The sequence below is a fragment of the Numenius arquata genome, chromosome 2 (assembly GCF_964106895.1).
Source record: "Numenius arquata chromosome 2, bNumArq3.hap1.1, whole genome shotgun sequence".
Taxonomy (NCBI): domain Eukaryota; kingdom Metazoa; phylum Chordata; class Aves; order Charadriiformes; family Scolopacidae; genus Numenius; species Numenius arquata.
In genome coordinates, this window is record NC_133577.1 from 99,765,844 (window position 1) to 99,781,762 (window position 15,919).

General features: G+C 39.2%; 1 protein-coding gene across 1 annotated transcript in view; it reads left to right on the forward strand.

The window, feature by feature from the left end:
- Positions 1-15,919, forward strand: part of ADAMTS20 (ADAM metallopeptidase with thrombospondin type 1 motif 20) — a 96,623-nt gene that overhangs the window by 34,921 nt on the left and 45,783 nt on the right. Inside the window, exons 12-15 of the mRNA XM_074144533.1 lie at positions 11,713-11,858; positions 13,228-13,409; positions 13,506-13,642; positions 14,809-14,926. Coding sequence (XP_074000634.1) covers positions 11,713-11,858; positions 13,228-13,409; positions 13,506-13,642; positions 14,809-14,926 — 583 coding nt within the window. The remainder of the gene's footprint in view (positions 1-11,712; positions 11,859-13,227; positions 13,410-13,505; positions 13,643-14,808; positions 14,927-15,919) is intronic.

Here is a 15,919-nt window from a genome sequence, read left to right on the forward strand (position 1 = left end):
GAGTGACGTAGGTGTAGGAGTACACTTTTTTTTGAAAGAGAGAGCCTTTGGAGTAGAATCCAGGTTTCGGTAGGTATTTGCACATTGTATTGGTTTCAGCCAAAATGTGAAAGCATGGATCTGTACCTCTTCACTTACTCCAGTAAGTGCCTGAATCATATGTAACCTCGCACTCAGGTACTGTCTTGCCTATTGTAACGTAATTCAGGATACTTGGATCTGTTCAGTGCTAAAATCCAGCACTTCTGGATTTTAGCAATCCAACTTCTCGCACTCTAATGCATAGGACTCTGCCTGGCTGTATGAGGTATGGATTGAATGCTTTGACACTTGAAAAGGAAGAAACGGAAGCTGGACTTCCTATAACCTGCTCAGTGGTTTATTTGGTAAAGAGTGTTTGGATCATGAGAGTGCAGCTCACTTGCTTCCTCATCCGGCAGGTTGTTTTTAGATGCAGATCTTGATCTGTGTTGTCTGAGGATATAACTTGTCTTGGGCTGTCCATAAGATTCATGAATATCTAATTAGTAGATATAGTCAAGGCATTTACAGAACCTTGACAGAAACAGAAGAAGTGGTGGAGGCTACTTGAATCCAGAGTTATCAGTGAAGATTTGAGGGTTTTAGTTTTAGATTAGAATGTAGTTTGGGAACTAAACAGAAATTAGGTGCTTGAGTTCTTTCCTGATCTAGTCTTTGACTTCTCCATGTCTCAGTTCACCACCAGCAAATACAAGTATTTTTGTACCTGACAGGGGATTGTGAGAATAAATATCTCAGAGATTTTTGACATGCTCAGATATGACAGCGATTATCTTAAGTATGGCTGGTTTATTATGTTGAGCTGCTTTTCATAGCAGTGTGCTTTGGCAGCTTCAGAGATTGTGGGAACAATGTTATTTTTTTACCTTTTGATAGTTTTATAGGTGCAAAGATGATTAAAAAAAAACCTGGTCTAATTTCAATGTATAATAGGCTGCTACATTTCACTCAGTTATTACTAAATTTCCCCAAATAACTTTTACTCCTTACATTTGGTAAGACAGTAGTAGTAAGAAATTTGAAAATACTGTCTTAATAGATAACAATTTAATGGGCAAATTGTCTCAAATGGTTTCTTTCCCTCTTGCAAGATTAGGAAAAGTTATTTGAAGGTTGTGATGGAAGCTTGGCTTGATTAAATCCTATGCATGCAGCTGGTATTACAATCTTTAACCCATTTTTCAGTCAGTCACTGAGCAGAAAGGAAGTTTGTCTTTATATAAACTTCATGTGTAATCTTTAGTTCAATTGACTCTAATTTGCCAACATCAGAGGACTTCTTCTATATATGAATACAAAAACCTATTTTATGCAATTACTACACTGAAACCAGTTTTCTCTAGGAAGCAAAGAGCTAATTACAGTCATTACCTCTGAAAGATGTAAAAAAGAATAGCAATTAATCTGACAAATTGTCATCTGTTCCTGCCTAAGGGACAGCTCAGTCAGCAAGTTTCTGTTAGCGTTAATAGGAAAAACACATGGCGGCTAGTAATTGTAATTAATATTTGCTGGCAACCTAAATAAATTTATATTTGGCATTTGCAACATTATTGCTGTGATGAATGCAGAAAAGATCCATTTAAGGCATTTGTAAATTTAGTATCAACTTTTTTTGGTAATCTTTAGGTTTTTTTCAGGTAGTGGGTCTGATGAGTGGATTTTGCTCTACGCACTGCTTTAACAGTGTATCTTTTCTTCCCTAAAATACAAGAAGTTGTAAATAGAGTAAAATCAGAGACTCTCAAGTGAATGAGCAAACAGCTTTTCCTGAGTGCCTGCACTTCCTAATCTTCTTGCCATATGCAATCTATCAACATCCATGCGTTTTGAAAGAGAACTGTTTTGTTCTAACAAGGGCTAACAAGGGTGATTTTGTGCTGGGAGTCTGCTATAGACCACCCAACCAGGATGAGCAGGTTGATGAAGCATTCTATAAGCGGCTGGCTGAAGTCTCGCAATCACCAGCCCTTGTTCTGGTTGGGGACTTCAACCTACCGGATATCTGCTGGAAATATAACACAGCAGAGAGCAGGCAGGCTAGGAGGTTCCTTGAGTGTATGGAAGATAACTTCCTGACACCACTGGTAGGAGAACCTACCAGGGGAGGTGCCTCGCTAGACCTACTTTTCACAAACGAAGAAACACTAGTGGGAGATGTGGAGGTTGGAGGCCGTCTTGGGCTTAGCGATCATGAAATGGTCAAGTTTTCAATTCTTAGTGAGGTAAGGAAGGGGGTTAGCAAAACCTCCACCTTGGACTCCCGGAGGGTGGACTTCAGCCTGTTCAGAACCCTGGTTGGGAGAGTCCTTCGGGAGATAATCGTGTGGGGCAAAGGGATCCAGGAAGGCTGGACGCTCTTCAAGAAGGAAATCCTAAAGGCCCAGGAGCAGGCTGTCCCCATAAGGCGCAAAATTAAAGGGCAGGGAAAATGGCTGGCCTGGTTGAACAAAGAGCTTTTGGTGGGACTTAGGGGAAAAAAGGAGGGTTTACAACCTTTGGATGAAGGGACAGGCAACTTGGGAGGAGTACAGAGATCTTGTTAGGTTATACCGAGAAAAAATTAGGAAGGTAAAAGCCCAGCTGGAACTAAACCTGGCCATTAATATAAGGGACAACAAAAAAAGTTTTTATAAATATGTCAACAAAAAGAGAGTCAGGGAGAATCTCCATCCCTTACTGGATGCAGGGGGGAACATTGCGACCAAGGACGAGGAGAAGGCTGAGATACTTAATGCCTTCTTTGCCTCTGTCTTCAGTAGTCAGACCAGCTACCCCCAGGGTGTTCAGCCTCCTGGGCTGGAAGATAAGGATGGAGAGCAGAACAACCCCCCCATAATCCAAGAGGAAGTAATTAATGATTTGCTTATGCACCTGGACATGCATAAGTCTATGGGGCCAGATGGGATTCACCCAAGGGTACTCAGAGAGCTGGCGGGAGAGCTCACCAAGCCTCTCTCCATTATCTATCAACAATCCTGGTCAACAGGAGAGGTACCAGGTGACTGGAGGGTGGCCAACGTGACGCCCATCTACAAGAAGGGCTGGAAGGAGGATCCAGGAAACTATAGGCCTGTCAGCCTGACCTCGGTACTGGGAAAGATCACGGAGAGGATCATCTTGAGTGAGCTCTCACGGCAAGTGCAGGGCAGCCAAGGGATCAGGGCCAGCCAGCAGGGGTTTATGAAAGGGAGGTCCTGCTTAACCAACTTGATCTCTTTCTATGACCATGTGACCCGGCTTCTCGATGCGGGGAAGGCTGTGGACGTTGTCTGCCTGGACTTTGGAAAGGCCTTTGACACCATCCCCCACAGCGTTCAACTGGAGCAGCTGGCGAATCATGGCATAGACAAGTGTGCTCTTCACTGGGTAAAAAACTGGCTGGATGGCCATGCCCAGAGAGTTGTGATTAATGGGGTGAAATCCAGTTGGCGGCCGGTCACCAGTGGTGTCCCTCAGGGCTCAGTCTTGGGGCCAGTCTTATTTAATATCTTTATTGATGAACTGGATAAGGGGATTGAGTGCACCCTCAGTAAGTTTGCAGATGACACCAAACTAGGTGGGAGTGTTGATCTGCTTGAGGGTCGGAAGGCTCTACAGAGGGATCTGGACAGGTTGGATCAATGGGCTGAGGCCAACGGGATGAGGTTTAATAAGGCCAAGTGCCGGGTCCTGCATTTCGGTCACAACAACCCCAGGCAACGCTACAGGCTTGGGGAAGAGTGGCTGGAAAGCTGCCCAGCAGAAAAGGACCTGGGGATGTTGGTGGACAGCTGGCTTAACATGAGCCAGCAGTGTGCCCAGGTGGCCAAGAAGGCCAACAGCACCCTGGCCTGTATCAGGAATAGCGTGGCCAGCAGGAGTAGAGAAGTGATGGTGCCTCTGTACTCGGCCCTGGTGAGGCCTCACCTCGAGTACTGTGTTCAGTTTTGGGCCCCTCACTACAGGAAGGACATTGAGCTGCTGGAGCGTGTCCAGAGGAGAGCCACCAAGCTGGTGAGGGGTCTAGAGAACAAGGCATATGGAGGAGAGGCTGAGGCAACTTGGGATTGTTTAGCCTGGAGAAGAGGAGGCTGAGGGGAGACCTCATTGCCCTCTACAACTACCTGAAAGGAGGTTGTAGAGAGGTGGGTGTTGGCCTCTTCTCCCAAGGGAATGATGACAGGACCAGAGGAAATGGTCTGAAGTTGCAGCAGGGGAGGATTAGATTAGATATGAGGAAGAATTACTTTACTGAGAGAGTGGTCAGGCACTGGAACAGCCTGCCCAGGGAGGTGGTGGAGTCGCCATCCCTGGAGGTATTTAAGAAACGTGTAGACATGGCACTTCAGGGCATGCTCTAGTGCCCGAGATTGTTGGTTTGTGGCTGGGTGTGGGTGGGTGTGGTGTGTGGTTGTGGGTGTGTTTTTTTCTTTTTTTCTTTTTTTTTTTTTTTTGTGGTTGGACTTAATCTCAAAGGTCCCTTCCAACCAGGAAGATTCTGTGATTCTGTATGTCTCATGGCACTCTACACACCTGTAGAGCTCAGTGACTTCTTAATATATATAATATTAGTAAGTACAGGTAGCATATTCTTAGAACATTAAAGGAAAAATGCAACCGAACATTTTAAGTGTCTTATAGAGAATAAAGAAAGTATTTCCCTGGGAATTTTAACATTTCCTGTATTAATTCTGTGGAGTTAATATTATTATCTAGAATTAATATTACTAAAATACAAAACTTTCACTTCTACTTCAATTTGCTGTCTAGTCAAATTTCTTTGAGCTGATCAAACTGTACTTTGCTCATCTTAGAGTTACCTGCAAAAATTAATTTTATTTGCTTGTTGGACATCTGCTGAAGTATCTGAAAATATCTCTTCACCTCCTCTTTTTATGTGTTTTGAGTGCTTAGGTCTGTCAGTAGCCTATAGGCAGCAATTCTGCTGTGTATGAAAACAGTTTCTCACTCCATTGATATTCATATTGTGTCTCATCGCTTGGGGTGCTTTTTGTTTGCTTATTTGGCTTCACAAAGATCCATAGGAAGTCTTCTGTCAGCTCTTCTAACATCACACAGCCCTTCCCCGAAGCAGAGGATAGAGCCTTTAAATTCTTTGGCCTAATTGGTACTTCAGAGACAAAATGATAGTAAATATACCTAGACATGCCATACGTAAACACTTACTAGTTTTGTAGTGGTGAATTTCTACACACCATAGGACTATATTAGTCGTTGCTTTGAAAGTATTTCTGGTGGTTTTTTTTTTGTGAGAGGTATTATTAAATACAAAACTATAGATTCCTGGACTGTCTTCCTAAATGCAATTATATGACATCACAAGAATACAAAGGTTTTATTAAAATGTTATTTTTATTGTGTAATGGGGCACAATCACATGAAAATATTAAATAGTTAGTGCTTTTCCGTGTCTTGTCTCTGTAATCAAAGTTACCATGGGATTATCTTCAGAATTAAGAACTATGTATATGATTAGGTGGAGGTAGCCCGCTCACTGGATGCTGCAATGAATTTCTTATATACAGTTGTAATTTTTGTTGCTGTGATATAAACTATAGGTACAAATTAAAAACATAATAAATCACAATATGGACAGTATTTATATTCTGCATTGAGGACCAAGATGCCAGAGGACACCCATACAAGATGTACGAGAGAGTTATTTTCCGTTAGGACAGAAACTGGAATGCTTTAATTCCTTCTCTTAACTGTCAAAATTCTTGTTACCATCACATTCCAGGTAGGAACTAATTTGATGGATGTTCAGGAAGTGTGAATAATTTAAGAGTAGACATTTTTGCCCCACGTCCCCTTAGGTTTTCTTGTTTCATTCTGGTCAGAAATTTCTTTCTGCTTTGAAATTTCTGCAGATCAGCAGGATCTTGGTATTATCTGTTTGGATTATGCTTTCAATTGCTTTCTTTTCTTTTACTATCCATTTATTTTTTGGGAGATTATTCAAGGATTTCTGTAATGAGGAATTTACTTGCATTTGCACTCTGGGATAGTACAAAAGATTTCTCACATGAGGAAAGTTTTATGTGGGAATATTTCAAGGGAGAAATAAAGCATGTAGGTTTTTTTGTAAGAAAATTGAAAATGTTGAAAAAATAATAAAATATTGTAGGTTTTGTCAATAATTAATGTCACCTGAGTAATAAATGTAGGCTTGTGTGAGAATCCATCCTACAGAGGTAGAGACCTGAGATGCTATAGTTACAACTTCAGTTAGACATTTCTCCAAGCTCCATTTCTTCTGTCTTGTATACTCATCTTGCTAACTGCTCTTGTTTTCACTGTTATTATGTGCTCTAGGCTCCACTTCTCATCTTGGTTCTTTGAGCAATGTGCTTCCTTGACTAGTATGTTATAGGAAGAAGCCAGAGAACAGGCATAGGTCTAATGTGCAGTGAAATGTTTCCTTACAGCCACTTGCAGTAGACAAGGCAGAGAGAGATCTGTAGCAGTACGTTCATTCAAGGGAATTAACGGGAACATCCCGTAGAGTTAAATACAGCCAGAAACAACAGCTCTGACGTGTGTGGACTTTGCCATTCATCTGAGTGGGTGTTCTCTTCATTCCCAGCTCATGGGATTATGGGTTTAATCTATGTAACTTCTAAGATTCAGACTCCTTTCCCAGCTCTATGTGATTGGAATCTACTTTGAGACAGTTTATGCAAGACCTCACCTGGTCTTGCTCTGCATTTAGTATTTATCTGTTTTGTGGTACCAGCTATGCCCGTTTTCTTTTCTTGCATTCAGTCCACTACAACTTTCTCTTCCTGTGCTATTCACTGGGTCATAGTCATTCTCAGAGCCCCATCTGGATATCAGGAGTGAAGAAGTCGGTCGTATTGTATAAGGCAAAAAGAAATCAGAACAATAAAACTGGATATTTGGAAGGCAAAATACAGGTCATCATGTCCACTTCTCTTGCGCTTTCTCCTTTTAATTTTCTCCTCATACTTGTCTTCACTGTTCAGTCATCTTTGCTTTTAGAAGAACCAGCAGCTACCAACAACATCTGTGGAAACGTATTACGAAGGGCTACGAAGATGATTAGGGGACTAGAACATCTCTCTTATGAGGAAAGGCTGAGAGACTTGGGTCTTTTTAGCCTGGAGAAGACTGAGGGGCGGATCTTATCAATGCTTATAAATACTTAAAGGATGGGTGTCAAGAGAATGGGGCCAGTCTTTTTTCAGTGGTGCCTAGTGACAGGACAAGAGGTACAAACTTGAGCATAGGAAGTTCCACCTAAACATGAGGAGGAACTTCTTTACTTTGAGGGTGACAGAGCACCGGAACAGGCTGCCCAGAGAGGTGGTGGAGTCTCCTTCTCTGGACACATTCCTGTGCAACCTGCTCTAGGTGGACCTGCTGTGGCAGGGGTCTTGGACTAGATGATCTCCAGTGGTTCCTTCCAACCCCATATCATTCTGTGGTTCTGTGTTGGTGTCTGGAAATAGATGAATAGTTTTTCCCAAGCTTCCTTTTCTGCAAGGCTACACAGGGCTCTAATGCATGACACTGTGTCCTCATACACTGAGCATCAGCATTTCAATCTTTGCCCCAAGTTCTTCAAAAACCTTGTGTATCTCTTGCAATAGCCCGGAAAAGATAGGCAGTAACAGTGAACTTGGAGTCCTTTTCCTGCTGTGAGTCATAGCAGCCTGTGTATGAAGTCCTTGATTTCTGAAGAGCTCTAGTCCTGTTCTGGGAGCATCTGTCACCTTCCTTGATTCAGTCAAAAATTAGCATAGCCTGGCAATCAACACTTTAATAATTCCTTTCAAAATTGCTTTCCCGCAAATTTAGCAAGTTTGATAAACTATAATTTGGAAGGACCTGAAATTGGTTTATCAAATCATAATTTAGTCCGTAGGCAAGAGTCAAACCACTTATTATAGGCAGGTGATTAATTTGGGTACCTGTAGGTTCATTGATCCCAAATTTGAACCATTATCCCTCCTTCCATCTCAGCATTGAAGATATAATAATTACATGTGGATTTGGGTCAGAATTTCTGCCTTTTTGACAGAAAACCAACTGGTGACCTTGGCTAGAGCAGAGTTGCCACTTGCTGTAGTTAGTATGTTTTTTAGGAATTTACATGGAATTGACATGATGCATACATTATATTTTCCATAGCAAATGTAGGGGAAAAAAATTATTAGTGATTACATTTAAGTTTATGAAAGTTCTGTGTATTATAGTATTCTCAGTGAAGCAATGATTCAGGCGAGCTCAGAGGAACATCTGGAATGTGTCTGGTGCCAGCGTTTTCTACTGTGACTTCATCATGTTGCTTCTGTAGGAATGCAGCAGAGTAATAGCTGAGACAAGTTTGTTGAATAAGCTATTAAAATCCCAGATGTGAACATGTGCTTTGCATTTTTATGGATCAAAATAATGCTGTTGTGGGTATAAAATTTCATTTTACAACTCCGTCTTTTCCTGAAATCTCCCTTCAAGTTATTGTAAATGTTTTTGTAGATGGAAGAAGAACCTAAACTCTAGGTCGCTGGCCATATTTGGATGCAGCATTCATTTTGGGAATTAGAATTTGGGGGATTTAGAATCTTCAGCCTATAGTAATAAAAATTACTTTCTAAGATGCTAATTACAGGTCTTGGAAAGGCAAGGTCTTAACGTTTCCTCATATTTACCTTCAACTTTTACCTAGTGCAGCCATATCTTTTATTGCTAGGTACTAGAAAGTTTGGGGATAAAGGTACCCTAAGGCCATCTTGGAAAAAGTAATAAAAACTGTCAGTAAGCACTGCAGTATGAAAAACATGCATATGTGCAGTGAAATAATGGTGTCTTTTTGGTGTTAAATTAAAGCATTAGTCTTAGCATCAAGCAAGTGGTGATCTGGCCAGTCTCCCTCTCTACTCCACACTGGTGAGGCCACAACTGGAATACTGCGTCCAGTTCTGGGCTCCCCAGTTCAAGAGAGACACGGAACTACTGGAGAGAGTCCAACATAGGGCAATCAAGATGACTAAGGGATTAGAGCACCTCCCTTATGAGGAAAGGCTCAAAGAGTTGGGACTCTTTAGCCTGGAGAAGAGAAGGCTGAGGGGAGACCTTATCTATGTTTACAAGTAGCTAAAGGGTGGGTTGAAGGATGATGGAGCTGGACTCTTTTCAGTGGTTCCCAGCGATAGGACGAGGGGCAACAGACACAAGCTGGAACATAGGAAGTTCCATTTAAAAATGAGGAGAAACTTCTTTACGGTGAGGGTGCCAGAGCCCTGGAACAGGCTGCCCAGGGAGGTCGTGGAGTCCCCTTCTCTGGAGATCTTCAAGACCCGCCTGGATGCTGTCCTGAGTAATGTGCTCTAGGCAATCCTGCTTCAGCAGGGGAGTTGGACTAGATGATCTCTAGAGGTCCCTTCCAACTCTGACAATTCCGTGATTCTGTGAAGACAGATCTAGCTTTTGTTCTGTGTTTGGACTTGAAAATCACCTTTACTGGTCCTATTCTTAGAGGAAGGCATTCAGGGCTTAAAAGACAAGTCCCATGTGCAAGAGTCGGTGTGATGAAGGATTATACCAGCAGGCAATTTTATTGCCAAGTTGGATTAGGAACTAAGGCAGAACTCAGAAAGGAGAATCTGATTGTGTCACAAATTCCTATTTTGAGAGCAAAATTATTGTTAGCATATGAGCATAAGGATCAATATAATAAAAGCATATACTAATTAGGAAGAAATTGCTTCTAGGAATTCTTTTATGCAGTGATAAAACCGTTGAAAGATGTTTGAGTTTTATGTCATTCAGGTGTATTGAGAAAGATTGCACACATCATTCCTGTGAGTTCAGTGAAATTTCTGTTAATTGATAGTTTCTACAATAAATTTGTAACATCATAATTACTCTTGAGAATTCTGTGCAACATTTAAATTTATTTTAAAAAGTGGAACTCCAGGTGGAATCCTGGAATACTTTTATCTTCTGTGTATCAGAGGTTCTTAAATTTTTTTTATGTGCCAGAGGCTTTAATTACCAAAACCCTGCTAGGCTTAAGGTAATTCGAAGCTTTTTTGTGTCGCAGAGAGGCAAATTCTAAGCTGCAGAAGTAGCAAGGACTTGAGTTGATATAATCTGTTCTGATGATTCTAGTGACTGATCCATGGATGAACTACAAGGAAGGATGGAATAGGCCACTCCCTGTCAATATGACTAGGAGAATCCCTCCTGACAACCTAATGACCAGTCTAATCCCGAGTCTGAAAACAGTCATCTAAAATAAAGAATTCTCTTTATTGTGTATGAGCACTGACCCCATGTAGTCCATCCTGCCCACTGTCTTGTCTCCAGATGTGGGCAGTCTTTGATGCTTCAGAGGGTCTTTGGAGTCAAGGACAAAGTTGAGGACATGTTATCCACATAGAAGTCAGCAGGAGACATGGTGCTGACATTGTAGTATCTTGTAAGAATTCTATTTTAGCATTTAAACTACTCCATTTTGTTGTGATCAAATGTAACACTTGGGATTTTGAAAAGCATACAAGTGAATTAGAATTCCAACTGCTGTAAATCATCTGTAGGATTAGTGCTGGTAATTCGTGCAGGTTCTTTGGAAAAAGTCACACATGCACCAATCATAAGATTCTCATTTAGATTTTTTAGTCATGTACTTTTTGCGTAACCACTGAAGTGGATAAATATTTGCAGAGTCAGGGACTTAGTAAATACTTAGCAGCAAAAGACTGATCTCTTGATTTTTCTGAAAAAAGTATCTAGTAAGTACAGCCTTCTGTAAATAACAACAGTTTACAGATATGGAGTGGTGCAGTCTCATAATTGACGTGACCACAACAGAATATTCTTGCAATCTTTGTCTTCTCAATAATGTAAATCCCAGCAGATGAAATGAAAATTGCACTTTTATGCAACTTTTATTTGAAAACAGGCAGTTCTTCAGCAGGAATAAAATCTGAAGTAACACTATAGATATTGCAATGTAGTATCTTGCTCTAAGAATTATTATTTCTTTAATTATTAATTGAGTTTTAACGGTAATAGCAAATTTTTTAACTTAGTAGTAAATATAATATTATTGTGAAATATAAATAAAAATATAAAATCTTTTACAGCTATTGTTATAGAGGTGAAAGTCTGAGTATAAGCATGAATCTATAGCATCATCTTGCTTTAGCATAAACAAGGTCTTAAATGATTGAAAATCTGTGTGCTTTTCCACAACAATCCCACTAGCTTTTTTCACTTTTGGGATGCTCAAAAAAACCCTGAATTTCTTGGTGGTTTGTTATCATACCTTTTCACTTTTTTGCATCAGCACAAACGGAAGAATCTCATACATACAAATGAGTATAAATCTATATTTGAAGTTTGTGCATGAAAACATATCAGGAATTCAAGATCAGGATTCTGAGATTCTTATATAGGCATTTGAATAAAGTGACAAGACCTAAAGATGTATTCAGCATCCAGTAGCTTCCATAGACAGCAAAAAACTCTATAGACAGCGTTTCTGAAAATATGACTTCTGGGTAAGATACCTTAAAGAAATTTGAACATTTTAGAAAATGTCAGAGCAGTAAGCTCTTGAATTTTGTTCTTTCTGTGTCTAAAATATACAGTAACCTTTTGCTTGACTTACAAATTTTGTTTTGTTTTTGGACTGTGCAGCATTGCCGCCATGGAATTTGTGTGAGCAGAGAAATGGAGACACGTCCTGTAGATGGAGAATGGGGACCATGGGGACCCTATAGCTCATGTTCAAGAACTTGTGGAGGTGGAATCAAGAGCACCACCAGGCTGTGTAATAGACCAGAGTATGTTTTTTATTGTGTTTTACATTAGTGCATAATGAAGATATTACGGCACAATGGATTGGTTCAAAACAAAAAGAAGGTATTGTGGGTTGCACAAATTAGTTCAAAGCACCAATTAAAAAAAAAAAATGCTTGTTTCAGCCATGTTTGAAAAAAGAGATAAGTCTTTAGAACTTCTATATTACTCTGTCTCTCAGCTATATAATTTATATTTATAGATATTCCTAAAGACTTATTATGCAGGGTGTTTTTTTCTAGCTTTATGTTAAATGCTGAAGGTTTCTTTAAACATTGAGATGGGTTTTTTTGAGTAAAAGCTGCAATAAGAAATAGATGTGTCCCTCAGTAATCTTTAGTGAAACACTTTATTTGCTTTGATTTAAGTTTTTTTCACAAAATCACCACCAGTAACACCCAAAAGGAACACTGGTTACAGCAGAGTGACTTACAACTTACCTTGATAATGAGAAATTTCCATTGATGGAATAGTTCAATGTGGGTTTCATTCTCTGTAATAAAAGTCAATGAGAACCTTACCCTTAACTTCTCCAGAAGCAGAATCTTAGCTGCAGCCTGTATAGTTTCAGGGTTTTTCTAGGAAGTCATGTCATCTTGATATTATCAGTAGGATAAATGAACTTCAGTCAAACGACCCTAGGTTATTTTATTTTCTCTGATGAGTAAGAGCCATTAGACTAGATTTGCGTTTGATATGGCTTGGTCATAAGTGATAGTATCAGTACACCATTAATTTATTCTTTTTTTCCTTCCCAAGAACCTACTAATACTAAATCATTGTGTAGCGGGGTTTATAGCAGTTAGGAAATGTATTTTTGACTTTACGGTAGATGGGGTGTTTGCCAAAATTTTCCCTTTTTTTGTTTTTTTGATCCCCAAACTGAAACCAATATTAGGACTATAGGAAAGAGTGTGATCTCCTAACTCTGTCTTCTTTTTTTGTCACTTGGTAAAATTATAATTTCAAATTACTGAGGGAGGTGCTGTGTCTGTAAAAACAGGGCTGTAATCTCAGCTAAATTCATAAAAGCATTAAGGTTAATAATGTTTTTTCCCAGGCAAAATAATTATGACTGTAAGAGAAATAAAAATGTAATAGATGTTAATAAACATCAGTAGCTTGATTACCAGCTACCTCGGCAGTGTATTTTACACGGACCTTTCACTTTGTTTACTTGGGCATAAATGTATGCACAGTGCAATAGAAGATAAGTGTGTGTAGGAAATTCAGTAACAGATGTCTTAATGCTGTGTGAGATTTTCCCCTTTAGATTAGTGGCTCAAGCCACTTTTCATGGAAACCAGCAATTTTACAAACTGAATGTGTTTTACATTTACCTATTTTTGATAGACCAAGAAATGGAGGAAAGTACTGTGTTGGCCGCAGGATGAAATTTCGATCATGTAATACTGATTCATGTCCAAAAGGAAAAAAAGATTTCCGGGAGCAACAGTGCTCTGAATTTGATGGCAAACATTTTAATATCAATGGTCTTACGTCTGCTGTTCGCTGGCTTCCAAAATACAGTGGTAGTAAGTGATTTTAAATTTTTTCAGTTAACGAAATAAAAATGTTACTTTAATTAAAGTTTTAAAACAGACAAGAAACCTGTTGGATTTTCTTTCCAGTTGCTATGAAAGATCGCTGTAAACTTTTTTGCCGAGTTTCTGGAACAACTTCCTACTATCAGCTGAAGGACAGAGTTGCTGATGGTACTCCCTGTGGAGCAGAAACCAATGACCTTTGTGTTCAAGGCTTATGCAGGGTATTTAAACTTATTAATTATTAAAATCGATTTTAACAAATGGTAAAGTAGATATTTAATATTCATCCAAATAACCATTACTGAAAATATGTAAAGCAAGATGCTTTGAATTTACTTAAGTTAATTTTAATCCCTACCAAATTAAACATCTGGAGATGGAGGCAATTAAGAGAAGAACATACAGTTGAATCTGAAGACCCACAGTCTTTCCTCCTTAAAGCCTTATATGTGAGGCAGTTAATATTGTGCAAGTAAACAGGAAGAAACTGATCCAAAATTGACATAAAGGGAGGAAAGAAGCATGCTGTGTGTTTATTGCCATCGTATTTCTGCTGTCAAAGAAGTAAAAAAAAGTAGAAAATCCAAGGGAAGATAGATTATATATTTATTATTTCATTGCAAAATCAGGAGCAACTGACCCTTGAAAGGGATCATTTCAGCATCCTTTGCTTAATAGCAATTACGGAAAAGCTACAAGATTTTGTTGGGAGAAGCGAGGTGCTATGTTATAACAATTCAAGACTTCTGTCAAGCCCAGGTTGTTTTACTGATTGCAGTGAAACTGAGTAAATTCAGGATGAGGAGAAAACGTAGCCTTTTTTTATAGTGTTGAATCAAGAGGAAAGAGGAAATGCCAGAGAATTGTCCTGTTTATTGTAATTTTTTTTAAAAAGGAAGTTTACGTAAAGATACATAAACAACAATTGTGCTTATGGTAGTTTAACCAGCATAGCCTACGTGTATTCCTTTGCTTCTTTTGCAGTAATGACAGACTTTAAAAGAATTGATGACCATGTACACATACATACTGCTTTTAGGATTCCAAGACTTTTTAATGTAAATATAACTTAAAATTTATACACTATGTTGATTTTTTTTATACAAAATCTTTACCTATTATGTATTCTTATACAGTTCTTGACATATTAAGTGTATTTGTATTGTACATTCTTAGTACAATAGTACAACAGCACTATTGTGTTTTGCCCTTACATCACAGCACCCAAAACCGTAAAAGGCTTTTCATGAATTGCCAAGGAAGACCATATATATGTATATATCTGTATATAATAAGAACATTTGGGGGGAGCGGGAAGCTTACATTTTTTGTTTTCATTGTTTTCCATTGGGCTGAGTGACAGAGGACTATTGTATTTTTTTTGTAGCAAGCAGGCTGTGATCATGTTTTGAATTCCAAGGCAAGGAGAGACAAATGTGGAATCTGTGGTGGTGATAATTCCTCATGTAAGACTCTGGCAGGTACTTTCAACAGTGCTCGTTATGGTATGTTTGTTTGATTTTTTTGATATTTTTTTATTTTTTTTAAATATCTTAATGCACATTTTAGTATGGCTTAGTAACTATGTTTTACATTTGAGGAAGTGGGATTTCAGTGTATGTTCTTTAAGGCCTCTGTCAACAAAAAATATCTCTGATTTTCAATCACATGTGCCCTCTGAAGGATGCAAAGGCAAACACGGTAACACATTAACTCATTCAAGGAGAAAAAAATCAATCTGCTCTAAGGTAGAAACAAAAGACGTGAATAAAAGATACAATGAGGGTAAAAGTACTTTAAAAGGAACAATGCCTGCTGCTTTGCACTGTGCATTCTCTCATCTGAAACTATGCAGCTGGAGGACTTATTCCAACATCTCCTTTTGGTTGTGTAAAGAGATAGCAAGAAGGCTGTGGTGTGAGCAGCTGATGAGGTTCCTTTTTCCCCTATAGTGCAAAAGATAGCCTGAGAAATGTGAGCCTTCTCTTTCCAGAGAACATGGGCAGCAACGTTTATGTTCTTTCCTCTTCATTGGCATGTAGTGAATGAGAAACTTCTGAATAACCCTGATAACTTCTGTTTCCTTGATTTAGTTTCTCTAATAGAGCTATTGGTAGTTTTTCTATATGAAGTCATTTCTGGGAAGTATGGGGAGACTATTGTATGTGTGTAGCAGTGTAGCTAAGTAGTTAGAGCTTATAACATAAGGACAGAAATCCCAGGTTAGTATCAGATTCCTAAAGGGTCCTTTGTGCCACTTCACTGGTTGAAAGAGACCACTGGCGAAGTGAAAATGATACCTGGAGAGCTGCCAAATAGGATCTTCATAGAACAAAGGAATTGCTGGTTGAAGGGGAAAGTATGCCCAGTATCCTGTTGGATTTTTTTTTTTTTTTTTTTTGGTCCTGGCAGAGGGCTTACGCCAAGCAAAAGTACCAAAAAACTTAAGCGTGGGATACAGTTACCCTTCCCATACAAATACACGTAACTTTTCTTGT